This window comes from Anthonomus grandis, chromosome 15, assembly GCF_022605725.1.
Source record: "Anthonomus grandis grandis chromosome 15, icAntGran1.3, whole genome shotgun sequence".
In the NCBI taxonomy this organism is placed as follows: Eukaryota; Metazoa; Arthropoda; class Insecta; order Coleoptera; family Curculionidae; genus Anthonomus; species Anthonomus grandis.
The window spans coordinates 20,115,094-20,132,930 of NC_065560.1; the positions used below are offsets into that span (position 1 = coordinate 20,115,094).

Sequence of the window (17,837 nt, forward strand, 5' to 3'; positions counted from 1 at the left end):
TTCATTTGAAATCACTCTAACAGCATAACATCCTCTAGCCAGTTTTTACCTCAATGTTGATATATGATCACAAAACTTCAGATTATCATCAATAACAATTTCAAGCAATCTGTTGAAATTATTCACTTTCAATTCTTTGTTGTGAATCATTAACTGGTCTGAACATACAAACTTAAAACTTAACAATTTAGTTATATCTATATTTAAAGACAACAGATTAGCATCATACCACTGTTTAACCATTAATGAATCTTCAGAATTGTTTTTGTTAATGTGCTTTTATTATTTTCTGCCAATAAGATAGTGGTGTCATCTGCAAAAATAGTGGGAATCCTTTTATCTCGAAGGACGTCAGGTCATATATATGCAATAGACATAAAATGGGACCGAGAACCGAACCCTGAGGAACTCTATGGCTCACAAGTTTAGACAACCGAACAGACTATTTTCTGTCTGACAAAAAAGATTTAAAGCATTCTAGAGCAACTCCCCTAAACCTATATCTAGGAAGCTTACCGAGCAGTATTTATGGTGGACACAGTCAAACGCTTTAGAGAAGTCACAGAATACCGCTGCAGCAAACTGACCATCATTCAAGCTCAGGTATAATCTTTCCAGAAATGCAAATATTGCATCACTCGTGCTAGTGCGCTCTCGAAAACTAAATTGACATTCAATTAATATGTTATCTTTAGTTAGGAAAGCTACCATTCTTACTTTGACCAATTTCTCAATAAACTTAGACAGGCAGGGCAAAAGTGAAATTTGGACTGTAATTTATGGGGTCATTTGACTCGCCACCTTTAAAGAGAGGTGTCACAAAAGAAACCTTAAGATTACTTGGAAATGTTGCAGTATCAAAAGAAACATTTATCGATGCAATATTATGCAATAATAATAGGCGATGTAATATCATTACCTGAGATTTTGTCTAAGAGAAATGCTTTCATTAGTGATCTGATGAACGGCATTATTGAATTGCATAAACTTGTTGCTTTTCAGCAATCAACAATTAATAAACTCGTGGAGGAATTACAGAAACTTCAAACATTTAAGAACGACCTTGCTCAACCAACCAAGATTAAGGATAGTAACTTCATTATAATTTCTGAGATAAATGATAGAAATGATATTATGATGTTTAATGTTCAGGAAAGTCATTCTGATGATATGAATAATAGATGAATAGTTCGTACTTGATGTTCTGTCCAATAAGTTGGGAATAGATCATATTGAGCCCTTTAAGATCTATAGAATTAGACGTCGTGGAGCCAATAATAGGCCTATAAAAGTGTGCTTTAATAATACCGAGATTATACAAAAATGTTTGAGAGTGAAAAAGAAATTAGGTGGTAGCAATATAGTAATTAAAATGGATTTCACCAAATTACAGCGTGATGAAATCCGAGAAGTTTATGGAGAATTGGCAAAAAGAAAAAAAAAAGTGAAGATGTGAAAAAGAAAAAAAAAAGATTCCTTGGTAATGTATTATTTCAACGCTGGCGGTATGAGGTCTAAGCTGAAGCATTTGAAGCAAACAATATCCGCATGCAGTTATGATGTAATTCCGTTGGGTGTTCGAATGTCGCACCAGCTTCACTGCTTGGACAGGTATTTAATTACTTAGATGGTAAAGAAATGTTTCAGCTACCAAATCCGGAAGGCACATTTCTTGATCTTTGTTTTTCTAATATTAATGGGTCTTCTGGATTGGCGGATGATTTTTTATTGCCGGGGACTAGCTCTCGACGCACTCCGTATGAATGTGTCTTTTCACTACCATATAGGTCAAGGTCTCTGAAATAAGCAGTAAAGTTTTTTGACTTCAAAAATGCTGATTTTATATCGTTAAATAATTTCCTTGCATCTATCGACTGGTCCTTTATAAACAACACTTCTGATATAAATATTTCCTTAAATAAGTTTTATGATCTTTTGTATAAAGGAATCAGCTATTTTGTGCCTATTAAGCCCTATAATACTGGTAGCTTTCCTGTATGGTTTTCAAGAGAGTTAAGAGGCTTATTTTTACGTAAGAGGATTGCTCATAAGAAGTTTAAGGAGTCTCAATTGCAAAGTGATTACTGGGTTTTCGCTGGGCTTTGGCAGTCATGCAGTGTGTTGAGCGGTCAGTGTTACCGCGATTATATTTTTTGTACCGATAATAATCTATTGTTAAATCTTACGTTATTCTGGAAACATGTAAGCAATGTTAAAAAATCAAATCTTATTCCTAAACATATGTTTTTAATGATAAAACTAGTGATGAGGGTGGTGATACTGTTAATTTATTTGCCAAATATTTGTCAAACGTATATTAAAACGTGTATATTAGGATAAAGAATTTCAAATACCTGAATATTACATGACAGGGCTTGTGGATCAATTCGATATCAAATTTGTAGAGTTATCTTTAGTAGAGGTTTTTGACGAGATTCTTGGCTTACAGAGCAAGACTTCTGCGGGACCGGATGGCATACCCAGCTTGCTACTTCGTAAATGTGTATGTACTTTGTCGAAGCCTATTTGCACTTTATTCAATCTGTCTCTAAAGTCGGAAGTATTTCCTTCTTTTTGGAATAATTCGTATATTACGCCGATATTTAAGTTTGGAAATACTAGTGATGTCAGTAATTATCAGGTAGTTTGTATACAGTTAACTTTTGGATGCACTTGTAACCAAGCAATTGTCATGGCAATGTAAAAGCCTTATTATTAACAGTCAAGATGGTTTTCAAAAAGGTCGTTCCACTGTTACTTAACTTAACTTAATATGTTATGAAGATTATCTGTTTAATGCTTTTGGTAAGGGTTCACAAGTTGATGCTGTTTATACGAATTTTTCAAAGGCGTTCGACAGAGTTAATCATGCGCTTCTACTGGCAAAGCTCCAAGCTTTGGGTTTTGGATCAAATGTTATTTGTTGGCTAAGGGACTATCTACTGGGTAGATCGCAATGTATACGGCTTAATAGCTTTTTATCTAGCAGCTTTTATGTGCCATCTGGGGTTCCTCAGGGGTCACATGTGGGTCTGTTGCTTTTTACAATCTTTGTTAATGATATAGGATTATTAGTAAGAAATTATGCATTTTTATTATTCGCTGATGATTTAAAATTGTTTTTGTCTATTGATTCTAATGTTCAATGTCAATTATTATAGGCTTCCATAATCTCTATGAATGGTGCAACAATGATTTAGATTTAAATGTTCCGAAGTGTTATTCAATAACTTTTGGATGAATTCGCAATCTTACATTGTTTGATTATAGTATAGGTTCCACTATTTTAAAAAGAGTAACGGAAGTTATGGATCTCGGAGTAATTTTCGATTCTAAGTTGACATTTGTGTTTCATGCTGAAAAGTTAGTTCATAAAGCGTATAGAAATCTAGGATTTATAACTAGATACAGTCAAGACTTCTTATGCTCTTTCTATAAAGTTCTGTACTGTTCGTTAGTCCGTTCTGTTTGGAGTATGCTAGTCCCATATGGTCTCCATTTTATAAATCGCATATTGAAAATATTGAGAAAGTCCAAAATAAATTCTTAAGAAATTGTTCTTTTAAACTTAAGGTTCCATTAGATAAGGGTCATACTGATTACAAGTCGGTCATGTCAGTTCTCTCTTTGGACCCACTTGAGTTAAGGCGTAATAAATCAGACTTGTGTTTTATTTTTAAATTAATATCTGGCATGACTGATTGTGATTATCTTTTAAATAGACTGAATTTTCGGGCGCAAAAATTGACTAGACTAAAAAAACTCTTCTATGTAGATTTTGATAGTAGTTCTTATGGACAGCATAATCCTATAACTAGAATGCAACGTTCTTTCGATAGGTATAGTCTTGATTTGCACGTTTCTTTTAGCAGTTTTAGGAGTTCTCTTAAATTAATTAGTGACTCGTTAATTTAACAGGTTTCTTTGTAATTTTTGTAACTTTGATTGATTTATGTCTTACTATTATCTAGCTTAAGTTGTATTAATATTAGAATCTTGGTGTTATTTTATTTTTGTCAAATTGGTGGATACCGTTAAATAAAATAATTGTTGTATAGAGATATTATGAGTATACGATAGGGGATCTATTTGAGGATTTATTTGATTTTTGAGTCTTGCTGCTATTGAGCAGTAGAACTGATTAAGATTATCTGCATTAATAGGAAATTTATCTGAGTTTGAGGAATTACTCCTTAGCTCATCAATAAACTCCAGTTTTCCTTTGCTTTATTACGTGCTTGATGGAAATGCTAAGCAACTTTATTATTTACATAATAAAGTTGCTTAGCATTTCGTATTGTTTTTCTATAAATCCTTCTGTATGTATTAAAATAAGTTTGAAACCAGGGATTAGTGGTATATTTTCTTAAAGTGTGTAGAAATCTTAAATTGATTGATGAGGTTTAAAGACTCTGTGTAATCCATGGTTTCTTAGGCTTCATTTTTATCTTTTTCGTGGGAAAACTCATATTGAAAATGCTCAACAAAGTCACTAAAGTCGTTAAGAGGAACAAGAGAACGATACAGCACCGTCCAATCAGTCTTATTGCATACATTTCTAAAGCGTCTAAAATTCGCATCGCTGTAGACTATACCGAATAACTTTTTTCCCTATTTATTTCAGAGTTCGTATTTCAGAGTTTATTAGTTCAGAGGCTAAATTTAAACAGATGTAATCAATTAATGTTTGGGAGCATGATGGGATCCTTATTGGTTGTATAATAACAATTTGTAGATTAAACAAAGCCACAGATTTTTTAGGCTATCAGATTCATGCGAGTCTGATAGATAATCAATATTGAGATCGCCACAAACGATTAACTTTGGTCTCACTGGAAATAGTGTTAAAAACATTTCAAAGAGTGTTAGAAACTCCCTAGTATTACATTTGGGAGGATGATAAATAAATATAATATAAAAGTTAAGAGCTTTTATATAAACGACAGAAAATTCAAATTTACCCTCAGTAATGTATTCATCAAACCTTTTAAAAGTATTGTTTATATGCTAGAATCATAGTGAGGCGCTATGATTCTAGCAAATAACAATTGCTAGAATCATACACAAAAGGGAGATCTTATGATACGAGTACACGAGTAACACGAGTAGCGCCAGTGCTACGAAGGTGTCTGGATATTTTTCTTAAAGTTTTGCAAGTTGTCCTGTTCAGGAAAGACATGCCTTGGACGTTGATTCTGACTGGTTGACTCGCACCTTTTAAGTTTAGAAGTCTGCTTGGTGCTTTTTACTTTATCGAACCACAGTTTGCTGTCTAAAGAGCTTTTTAAAGTTGCCGGAATATAAGCTTAACACCTGCCAAAATTACCTCTGAAATCTCGCTCCCACTCGCTGAAGAATCTCTGGACCTAAAACAGGTATTATTTCAAGGAAACAAAGAGACCAACTGTTTTAAATGTCTCCAGTTGGCTTATCTATACTGCCAAACTCTACAGGGCATGGGTGGATCTTCAGTTTTAATTTCTAGTTAACCTGTTGCAATTAATAATTTATGCTGTAACCTTTGGTTACACCATATAAGTACTCAGCTATGCTGAGGCCCGTTGGCTAGCTTGTACGGGTTAGCTTAGGGGGGTTTACGATTGATCCCCTGAATGCCAAGGTGGTGTCGGTAGGTTGTGGGTCTCAAAAGATTGTGGGTCGATTGGGCGCCACAGACGATTCGCGAGGTGAACCTACCAACATACCCTCCGTGTGTAGGAACAGTGGAAAATAAATAAAGTTGTTGAAATATAAAGATAACACTTTATTTGGTATCTTCGTTTCCTGGTGGTCTGGAACCTACTTGGTTATCCTCGACTGCCCTCTCTGTACCTCTAGGTCACAATCAGCCTCAGTGAGTTCAGTACATTAAACAAGCGGCATTAATAATGACTGATTAAATATCTACTGCAGATTAAATACTGCTTGAACAGATACTACATGTATAGCATGAATATATGGCAGCCGATGAGCTAAAACAAAAAGAAAATTACCTCATGCTTCAGAACCAATAAATTTCTGACCTTACATATATGAAATTTAAAGAACATCAAATTTTAAAAAAATAAAGAGAGAATTAAATTTACTGTGATATCTCTGGTTTGGGCCTTGCCTATGGATGACTCATTATATTAAAAAACAAGCTCAAAAATATGGGCCGGCACATATTATGGCTTAAGTCAAGTTGAAGGGTCGGCTGTTCAGATCAGAAAGAAAGCTAAACGTGATCTCTTTGTAACCCACATATAGATTCACCGGAACTTAAAAAATGACAGTATAAATAAATAAAAACAAATTTAATATTAAAAAAATGACGCTTCCAGACAATCAAATGAGTGTCTTTTTCATAAATGACACTGTAATTATTAAAATTAAAGAGAAATATTGATACTGATACATCATATAAAATAATTAAATAAGTCCAGCGAATCTACATTGTGGTGAAAACAAAGCTTATTAAAAATATAGTAATTCCATCTGATCTGACTACCTGCCCGCAATCCGTCAACATTATGCCGGCCGAAAAGGTCACCATAATAAGGGCTGGGATTCTAAAATCACGACTCGATCTCGATACGATCACGACTTCGAATTCGATCGCGACTCGGTCGTGACGAGAAAGGTGATTCTAAATTTCAGTCGTCGGCTAAACTCGTTTTATTTGATTTGATTTAGGTTTCTTGGTATATATTTGTTATTTTCCCTAATATTTGACAGATGAAAACGTCAATTGTCTTTTCTATTGATAAACACTAAGAATTTTCATTTATTTTGTTAATTTTTTTTGCCTTCGTGTTTTTTTATTTAAATATATGCCTATATTATTTCTTTAAAATAAAAAAATATCGTTTAAAACTACCACTATCCATTGAAAAATAATCATTCAACTTGTGTTCATCCACTTTTGGTTTTAATATGGCAACATGGGTGCAATCAATAGGACCTATAACACCAGGGAAATTAGATCTCTCTATAAATGTTAATTAATTAATTTCTCTCATCTTTTATATTTGAAAAATTAATCGGTCAGCAAGGTGATTGTCAATAATTTCAGTAATTTTATGGATCCAACGACTTGCAGTAGTTTCGCTAATTCCAAATTTAAAATCTTGTCCAATGCTTCTTTGGTAATAATCTGTGGCATAAAATCTTGACATAATAAAACTGCCCATTCAATGATAACTCTACTTCCTCTGCCTCTATTATTAACAGAAGGTTGTGGATTTGTGGAAAATAGGGTCGAATTAAATATATTAGTTATTGTGTTTAAGAAAGCTTGATATACTAATAAAAACCTGGTATAACTATTGACAACTGATTGACCTGATATAACTATTATGATATTAACTATATTGACCTGGTATAACTATTAAAGTATGACTATTGGTATTTGGTAAACAATAAATGAAACAAATACGTTTAAAAAAAGATGCTGTCACATTATGCACGTATTAAAAAGGAAGAAGCTATATCGTCTGGTGTATAAGATATACCCAAGCGTGTCGTCAACAAATCGTTAAAAACTAGACAATCCGCAAGACACTCACGACTGAAAATTGTATTTAGAATCAGTCATATCGAGTAATCGTGTCGAATCTTGATTTTAGAATCCCAGCCAAGGTCACAGGCATGAGCACCATTGACATGAAATATAAACGTATATTGAAATGTTCAGACAGACATTCCGAAGCATGGGCAACCCGCGCTATTCCAAGTTAAAGAAAAAAAGCTTATTTTACTTACTTTAAATTACAAATAATATAGTTAACGAAAATTATAAAATAACGATCAATGGCATAGGATTCCAAGTAAGTTCCTGTAGGAGATATATATGTATATAATAGAGGAGAACAAAATATCTACAAAATTATATTATCGTGAGGTCATACAATTCGGGTGATACATAATACACAATTAAAATAAATGATAAATAAAATCTTATGTAAGTAACAAAATACATAGTTATCTTAACAATAGAAGTAAAGGCCTTAAATACTATGCGTAGGTGGTTTCCCAAAACCATTGGTAAATAGCAAGTACTTAATGCCATCTATGCACACTCAGAGCAAGAGAATGGTACTATCGATTTATAAGTTTCGCCATTTTATGAGTAAAATGGAATATTGAGATTGTTATATATTAAATTATTGTAACATAACATTGACATCACATTACAAATTTGCGATCTGATGTTGCATGTACGGTAGTGGTGCATGTACGGTAATATTGTACGAGTCAGGATCCGTCGCCAAAAACAGATGAAATGATAATTTTTTTGATAGAAATATTTAAATCTGGTTTCTCTTATTCTAATATAAATATTCACAGATCAGCTCTTGCAATGTTACTTAATTTTAAAGAAGAAGAAAAGAACATGACCAAAAGATTTTTAAAGGGTTTATACAATATTAAACCTCCACAGCCAAAGTATAATTATTTATGATATCTACATCCAGTATTAGGAGGATTGGCAAAATGGTTCCGTTACAAGATATTTCGCTTAAAAAGTTAACACTAAAAATGGTGGTAATATTATCACTAATTTCAAAAAATTGAAGATAGCACGGAGAATTAAATAGCAAAAGAAGGTAGGTTTATTGGGATACTCCGTAAGACGGGAAGCAGAACAAGTAAAGATGGTACCTGCCGCCACGTGTTTCTGCTTTTTGGCTTCTTCAGGGCAGGGCAACCAGAGAACCAAAGGAAAAAAAACATAAGGGATCACGAACAGGAGCAAAAAACCAATTTGTAATTTTTCGTTTTGATAAAATTTGTTTTGCTATTTAACTATAAGTAAGTAAGATAGTAAAGTATGTAACTTCTAAACGACTTGCTGAACGGAGCAAAGGTTTGACAGTCATTTATAGAACAACATGGGATACTAATTTTGTTATATAATAAATAATAACAAAATTCCAAACATTTTGATGTATCATATGCCATACCTTTTTTAGATTGTTTTTAAGATACAGGGAGTTAAAAAATTTCATAATCTTAAAGAGGGTTCTTTTAAATCTTTTTCTTTAACAAGTGTTCAAAATGTAAACCATTTACTATTTGGCAATGCCCTAAACATACTACAAACCCATTTTGAACGTTTCTTATGCATTCTGGAAAAATGTTTCAACACTCTTGCCTTATTCTAGTTTTCAACTCCTCAATATTTGCCGGCATGGTCACATAAACTTTGAATTTTAAATATTCCTAAATCCAACGGAGTCAAATCGGGCGATCTTGGTGGCCATTCTAAGGATCCTCTCCTGCCAGTCCATCTTCCTGGAAAAATAGTATCAGGATAGTTTCAAACAGGTCTTGCAAAATGGGCAGACGCACCATCTTGCTGAAACCAGATACATTCGGCATATCAGCTTCTATTGGATCAGGGAATAGAACAGCTAGATTCGGAATTAGATCTTCTTGTAAAAACTGTAAGTACCTTGCTCCATTGAAATTTTCTTCGAAGAAAATTGGGCCTGTAACTTGCTGACATAGAATTCCTGCCCAAACATTTACTTTTTCTGAGTGTGGCCTTGCCTCATTCAACATGGATTTTCTTGTGCCCCATAATGGCAATTTTGACGATTTACTTCTCCGTTCAGCATAAATGTCAACTCATCCGAAAAAAAAATGTTTTCTGTTACAAGATTATTACTCTGCATTAATTCCATAAATTGTTGGCAAAATTCACTTCTTCTATCTGCATCCTCCTCATTGAGTTCCTGGAGAATTGTTAGTTTATAAGGATGAAATTTTTCTGCTTCAAGAACCCTTACTGTTGAAGAGTGGCTCAGTTCCAATTCGCGCGCTACCTGCCTAGTGGGAATATTAGGATTTTCTTCAATGGCTAATAACACATTAATTTAGGGTGTCTTCATTAAGCGCAGATCGTCGAGAACTACTTATTGTTCTTACGTGACTATTTTCCTGGAACTGTTTTTCAATCTTGCTTAGAGTACTTTGAGATATTGGTGGTAAATCAGGATACTTCATTTTGGGTGCTTGTTCTATCTCCGTACCCAATCATCATCAAGATTTCAATCTTGTGGTTTCAAATAGCCCATTTCGTAAAAGAATTAAAAGAAGATTAAATCTAATTATCCGACAGGAAAGGCACATCTTGTACATTTTTAAAATAAAATATCAAAATTAAAAAACAGGTGAATAAAAGTATGGCATATGATACATAAAAATGTTTGAAATTTTGTGCAATCTAAAAATATAATAATATAATATAACATATAGGGTGTCCTATTTAAATTAAGAAAGTTGGTATTAGTTCCGCCTACATGGCACACCCTGTATAAAAGAAATTTAAAAAATGCGCAACATGCAATTTTAATTGACGCGTCGGAGCGTTTTTCCGAACACGCTTCCATTTACTTATTATCGAATTTATTCCAAGTTACAGACTCGCACTGTAGATTAAATGAGTACACAAAGAGTTAGTGCCATATTGAAGAAGTAAATTGTAACTCCAGAAGGCGATAATGCCTGACATTGTTTGTTATTTTAAGTGTAAATAATCAATAGTGAAAACAAAAATGTTAAGTATTTGTATTTAATCAATAAATCTGTATATAAAACTTATATAAAATATATTTACCGATGAATTTCTGCTTATTTTAGAGTCTGAGATTTAAGTTATTTATAATTTTTTTTACTAGAAATATTATAACACAACCTTCTTTATCTAAAGTAAATATGGCTGTGATTATATAAGCTTCTTTCGTATTGGAATACTTCTGGCTGCTTTACGCTACTCTGGAAAAATTATATAAATTTCTGCAAGCGGTGTTTGAAATAACGTAATATTTCAAACACCGCTTTTAGGAACCCCGCATATTAGTTATTTTTAAACATATTTATTTTATATTCTTCAACAAATAAAAAAAGTTATAAAATAGAGTTTTAAGAAATGCAACATATTTTAGATTAATAGAACGAAGCCTGACATACGTCTTACGTCGACAAATCTTATCGCTGGCACTAATCACCTTGTAAATGTGCTTTGTAATTTAATCTTATTTATTAAATTTGTAATGGTATTTACTGGTGCTTACTAATTTTTTAAATCCCCTCTCGATCTTCTGGGTTATTTATAAAGTTTGTAGTTGGTTGTCCAACCATTATCTCGGGCGCCACCCTAAAGTTTAATATGGATGAGGGACCACGGCCTATCGGGTAGCCTTTAAACAGTGGAGAAAGTAATCCAGCTCTTCTGTGTAAGTAAAACAATAGGCAACATTTTAACAAAATCACATTTATTCATCCCCAAACCCAACATGTCATCTCCTTGCTTACACTTCTCAATAAGTCTTACATACGGCCAAATTCAATACGGTACGGTGCGGGAAAAGGAAGGGTGCAATGAAGAGAACCCATGTCAGTAAGCAAAATGTAAATGCGGTACGGTAATTTATGGCAGTGAATAAACAGATCAGATACAGCCCAGAGAAAATAAAGCATAAAACGGTCGGTATTAATCGGAATGGTAAGCGGTATGTCACCCACAGGATATTTAAGCGGTCTAATATGGAAAATTAATACGGTCGCTCATACCTTGGCCAACTCTGTTTAAAATGTCGGTAGACGCGGTCTTAATTATGTAGGTAGAAGATGCCAATGTTGTCAGGTTGGGAATAATATACAATGCAGGGTGCTATCTCGTAACGGTCCGACACGTAGCCCTCTGCACTTTATTAAGGAATACACAGTGTTACCCCGTAACGGTCCGGCACGCAACCTCGTATATCCTGTGGATATTAGAAATAAGGAGATAATGTCCAATGCAGGGTGATACCTCGTAACGGTCCGACACGTAGCCCCCTAGCACTTTTTAAGGAATACACAGTGTTATCCCGTAACGGTCCGGCACCCGTGAATCCTGTAGACACTAGGAATAGGAAAAAGGGATTTACCTACCTTCATGCTAGCAACAGCGCCGGAGTGAAGGATCTGGCGGCGGTGGAGCGATGTACGGTACTGTGGGGCTTACCTCGGTCGGTTACTGCTGGCGCTTCAGTCGGTCTTCTCGGTCGGACTACTACTCAACGGACTCAGCGGACTGCCGACGTGCCGACTGCGAACTCGTGCATCGCTTTATATAGAGCACGGGCATGCGCAGTACTTAGTAAACGCGGTAACAGTAGTGGTGGCACGGACACGAACGGTGCTGAGGTATTAAACGCGATAATAAATTATTAATTAACGCGGTCGCGCGTTCATTAACAAAATAAAAACTTTCCTAACTTTACTGGGCAAAGCTTAGTTATCAATATGAATCTTGAAAATTATTAATTTAAGTTGAAAAAAGAACCGAGTAATTCTATAGATAAATAAGAGAATTACAGAAAATTTAGTAACTCGTTACAATTTTTTTTTCTTTATATTTTTAGTTATGTACGTAGGCCTGTAGGTACAATTTATAGCATATCTTTTTATAATTTTTCACCGCTGCAAAATTCATAAAAGTTTTCAAGAAACTGCAATTATTACTTCTATTTTCATATTGATTATTTTTACAAGATTTTTGCAGTTCCCATACGATTGCTAAATATTTTTATTGGTGTAGAATAAATTATGATTTTTAAAAAAATATCGTATGGCTTGTTACGATATACGCTTGTTACGAACACAACTACAGGGTGTCCCCTTTCAAATGGTCAAAAATGTTAGAGTAAATACAGGAGCCATAAAAAAGTAGTTTGAGATAGGACACCGATGGCCGGAAGAGCGCCGTTTTCAAGATACAGGGTGTTGAAATTTAAACAAAAAGTCGAGTTTTTCCTTTTCTATTAAAAACGCTTATAGCGATTTGAATAAAACTTTTAGGTTTTAAATGATGAGGTGGTGAGGCAACTTTTTGAGGAATTGGTGGAGATTTGACCTGCCCAGGGACGGAGCTGCAGCACATGTATGTTAATTTTTTTATAAAAAAAAGATACGCCACTGTTTTTGAAACATTTTTTTTTAATATTTTGTTAATTTTTAATAAAACAAATTCCTTGCATTTTGCGCTCCGACGCACCGTTTTTGTGCAAAAAAATAAAATCCATACAAAGGTCCTTCGAAACTTATTTGTCACAACGAAAATTTTAATATCATTACAATAAAACATAAATAATTTAACTAAAAAATAAACAATTTTACCAATACTTAACCTTCGGAAATTCAAATAACTTATCGAAGGCAAAAAATAATAGGCATGGGTACCCATCAACTATTGCGAACCAGGGCTATATATGTTTTTAAATAGATTTACTAGAATGTTCCTGGGTATACTTTTTTACGTCTTCCACAATCCAGCTAGTCAACAATATTCCTTTACTTCATGCTTTCCTGGAGGATACTAATTATTTCCTCCTGGGGGAAAGTTACGAAAGACTTATAGGTTAGAAGGACTTATGAAGAGTCTGACTACCTACGGGAATACCGCTACCACCGTAAAACATCTCTTTATGATTCTCAAAATCCCACTTTTGAAACATTTGACTTTTTTTTTAGGCTGTTTAACGACAGCAAGTTCCCTTCTATGTCAACTTACGCCATCATTTCCTAACATCAACTAGAAAAAATTGAATGTAATATTGTTTTCTGTAAATTAAAGGGTTGATAATAAGAAAAATAGAAGTATTAGTTAAATCTCTGTATACAGTGTGGTGACTTTAACTGGAATAAATTCAGTTAAAACTAATCAAAATTTATCTCGCAAAATTCCTGAGACCCGTCGATGTTTGTTTTTTTTTTCACATTTCAAGATAGTTTTTGTATTTTTTCACCTACAGGGGCGGTGCAAATTAACCCCCACTTTTTTTTTCAATGAAAAGCCACTTTTTTTAAACTCTCATCGAAAAGAGCCCTTTTTTTTGATTAAATTGCCCTATTTACTTTTGTGATTATCTAAAGGAGAAATACGAAAAAAAAAACCATTAAATTATTAAAAGTTACGTTTAATGTATAAGATGCTCAAAATGAGCACCATTTACTTGTTGGCAAAGCCCAAGACGATAATAGAATTCGTTTCTGACATTTTCTAACACTTCTGGAGATATTTGTCGGATTTCTTGCCTAATACGTTCTTTGACTTCGTCTAGGTTTCCTGGTTTACTCATATAAATTTGACTTTCCAAATGTCCCCACAGAAACAAATTAAGTGGGGTGAGATCGGGAGAACGTACCGGCTACGCGATTGCACCTCTTCTACCAATCGATCTGTTTGGAAAATTGTCATCTAAATACTGGCGTACATTACGGGCATAATGTGGGGGAGCACCATCTTGTTGCATCTAGATTGTTTCATCATAAAAATCTGGATCAAACTGACTCGGATATAAGGCACGTAAGACTGGAACTAGTTAATGTTTAAGAAATTCTAGATATCTTTTCCCAGTTAAAGTATCATTGAAGAATATGGGCCCTACAGCTTGCCTGCCAATTAGCCCAAACATTAGTTTTCTGGGGATATTGTGTATTAGTTTCCCTCACCCAGTGTGGGTTCTCGTCAGACCAGTGGCGACAGTTCTGCTTATTAACATGGCCATTTAGGGTGAATGTAGCCATGTCAATGTTATCAGAAAAAAGGATCCACTCCGAAGATATGCGATTTTCGTCAATGGCGTTCATCATTAATTCACAGAACTGAACTCTGCGATCTGGATCGTCTTCCAATAACTCTTGAACGGGTTGCATTTAATAAGGTCGTTTGCTTGCACTTTTTAAAATTTTTAGCACAGATTTATGATGAATAAAATTTTCGCGAGCTACTCTTCTGGTTACCGGATTTTCTTCCATCGCTAACAATACATGTAATTGGATGTTTTCATCGATTTTAGAAGACCTTTGTCTTGAAACTTCCCTCACGTGCCCAACTTCTCGAAATCTGCTTTCGATTTTACTACCCGTACCTTGGTTAATAGGTGGTAAATCTGGATATTTATACCTGAATAAGTGGACAACCTCTAGCTGAGTACGACCTCTGTCCCCATAACCAATCATCATAAAGATTTCAATCTTGTGGGATTCGGATAAATAAGGCATTTTTTCAATATTAGTTAACTTATTTAACAACTGGTTGAAATTCACTTTAACAGTAACACTACACACAACAATGTCAGGTAATGTCTCGATACCAATAAAAAAAAAAACAAGCCAAACGCAAAAAATTTACCAACACAAAATATTTCGAGACTTTTAATAATTTAATGGTTTTTTTTTTTTCGTTTTTCTCCTTTAGATAATCACAAAAGTAAATAGGGCAATTTAATCAGGAAAAAGGGCTCTTTTCAATGAGAGTTTAAAAAAGTGGCTTTCCATTTGAAAAAAAAAGTTTGGGTTAATTTGGACTCCCCCTGTAGGTGAAAAAATACAAAAACTATCTTGAAATGTGAAAAAAAATAAACAAAATTCAACGGGTCTCAGGAATTTTGCGAGATAAATTTTGATTAGTTTTAACTGAATTTATTCCAGCTAAAGTCACCACACTGTATATATTGCTTCTAGGATAATTAACTAGATATTCAGTTCCTTATATATTAATAAATAACGATATTACCAGAGTTTATAAATTGATATTTTGCATACCTCAATTAAAGATTATTCTTAATGAAATATCACTTTTAAAATGTTATAATATATTAGGACCAACTTCAAGGAGTAATTCTAAGATAAGGTCTTGTATTTCATTTTATATAAAGCATTTCGTTAAATCCAAATGACTTATTACGTATTCCGATCAATTCGGAGGTGAGAATCGTAACATTAAGCTATCGTTGCTGTGTAATTATATTACCGCATCTTCAGCATTTACCGTAGAGGAAATAGATTACAAATTCTATTCGCATATCTTTGTGCCTCAAGACTGGCATGCCATCATAAGCCAAACCAGAAAAATAAATCCTTTTAGATTGATTGACATGAATAAGTCAATTTTTTTTTCCGCAAAAATGGTTGAAGACATTAGTACTAATCAAGCCAAAATGAAAGTGGAGTGACTGGCTTTATTAAAAAAAAATAAAAAACGATTTACAGTGTGGCAGACGGATCTGAAACACTTCGGCCTGAGGTAAGGGGAATGTAGTAGTGGAGACAACATGGCCGACTTCATTCATAAAATAGACAGTGGCGTGTGGTATTATGTGAAACTATTTAAATTCGATTTAAGGAAAATAATTTTAAAATTTATCAAAATAATTTTTTCTAATTAATTATTCATTTGTATGTCTTATGGTTTTAGAAATGAGTTCTTTTTTTTTGGTATACAGAGTGTCCCACAATCAACGTCACAGGTTACAACGTCACAACATAATTTTAGTATCAATCTCCTTGTTTGCATTGGATATGTGCAAATATTTGATATCCTTTGGTTAAATGCTGAATGGTCCTAGAAAATGGGCAACCATATCTTATCTTAAATCCTTTACTAGAATTTGTTTATAGCAATATTATTATTGTTTTTATTACTATTACGATAATATTTATATTCTTATTTATACTAGATTGTAGCAGCTGTCCAAAGAAATACTTAGTCGGCACTCAAAAAGTAACCTGGTACAAAGCTAGTGTTTTATGTCAACAGAATGGAATGGAACTAATTTCAATAAACTCAGCATCTGAAGAAAACGCCATTGAAGCTATTTTAGCCAATTATTCAACCACAGGTATAAGCATTGGAATGATATTATTCTACATGTTTCTCTTACATGTATTTTCATTTTAGTTGGACCTAATAACGGCTATTGGACATCTGCTACAAGAAATGGAGCGTGTAGTACGGAGTTCGTTTGGTTTTCAGGTGGAAAATCACTAATTTATACTAATTTTGGTCCAGGACAACCAGATAATCATAAAAAGATAGAAAGTTGCGTTGAACTATTCTTAGAAAATGCCAACAAATATTCCTGGAACGACCTTTGGTGTGAACACGAAGCTGGATTTATTTGTCAGTCGAAATGCTGTAATGGGCAATAAAAGTATTACAAAAAATTGAACGTACATATAATTATTATTTTCTTAATACGATAATTAAATAAGTTCGTTATAACATTAAGCTACGCTAAGCTAAGTTAGGTTAGGTTAGTTATTATTAAAAAAATATGTTGTTACCTCTAGTAACTATATCGCATCGATATGATAAACACCATTCTTCACAACGGTCCCATAACTTACTAAAGTGGATTTTTAATGTCTGATTTTCTTTCACTCTATCACTATTTAGCAGATTTGATAAGTTAATTTCTGATCTCTTCTTTGCAAACATCACACTACGAAAACTGTTCATAGCTGTCTTCCGATCTTCTTTTTTAACTTTGTGTTCATGCTGCCACAACCATCGCCACTCAACCATGCCCGAGTAACGTGAAATATACAAAGCAATAACCTGCTGTTAGGAAAAACCTCTCTTAATGCATTGCTCTCGGCGCTACTGTCATCCGTCATAATTATTCTTGGTTGAAATAACTTGCCGCACGTTTTTTTCAAAAAATGTTTGTTTGTTCGAAAAGCCAGAGTTAATTGTGCTGTGATTAGCTATACCTTAAGCACCAACCTCATTACCAACGAATATAAAAGTCACACAAGTATTAGTCTGATTACACGATTCACTTGTATCGATAAATAGCATTTCGTCAGCTAATCCCGCCTTGTAAACTCTTTGCATTATTGGAGTAATTAAAACGCAAATGATGGGATCTTCCACAGCACATAAATTAATATTGCACTCCAGAAGCTATATTTGTTTTCTTTTTAAAACATCCAATATGTCAGTACTGTCTCTGCCGCCGTAATTTTAGAGTCACCATTGTTCATACAAATGAGTTAGTTGACAATTGGGTGGATTTATT

At 33.8% G+C, this 17,837-nt stretch overlaps 2 protein-coding genes across 10 annotated transcripts in view; one reads left to right on the forward strand and one right to left on the reverse strand.

The window, feature by feature from the left end:
* The window catches only part of LOC126745327 (C-type lectin 37Db-like), a 52,863-nt gene extending 35,878 nt beyond the window's left edge, over positions 1-16,985 (forward strand). For both annotated transcript variants that reach the window (XM_050453121.1, XM_050453120.1), the window contains 2 exons: positions 16,494-16,655; positions 16,715-16,985. In XM_050453121.1, coding sequence (XP_050309078.1) covers positions 16,494-16,655; positions 16,715-16,965 — 413 coding nt within the window. In that variant the 3' untranslated portion in view covers positions 16,966-16,985. The remainder of the gene's footprint in view (positions 1-16,493; positions 16,656-16,714) is intronic.
* The window catches only part of LOC126745325 (C-type lectin 37Db-like), a 501,974-nt gene that overhangs the window by 163,318 nt on the left and 320,819 nt on the right, over positions 1-17,837 (reverse strand). The window lies entirely within an intron of this gene.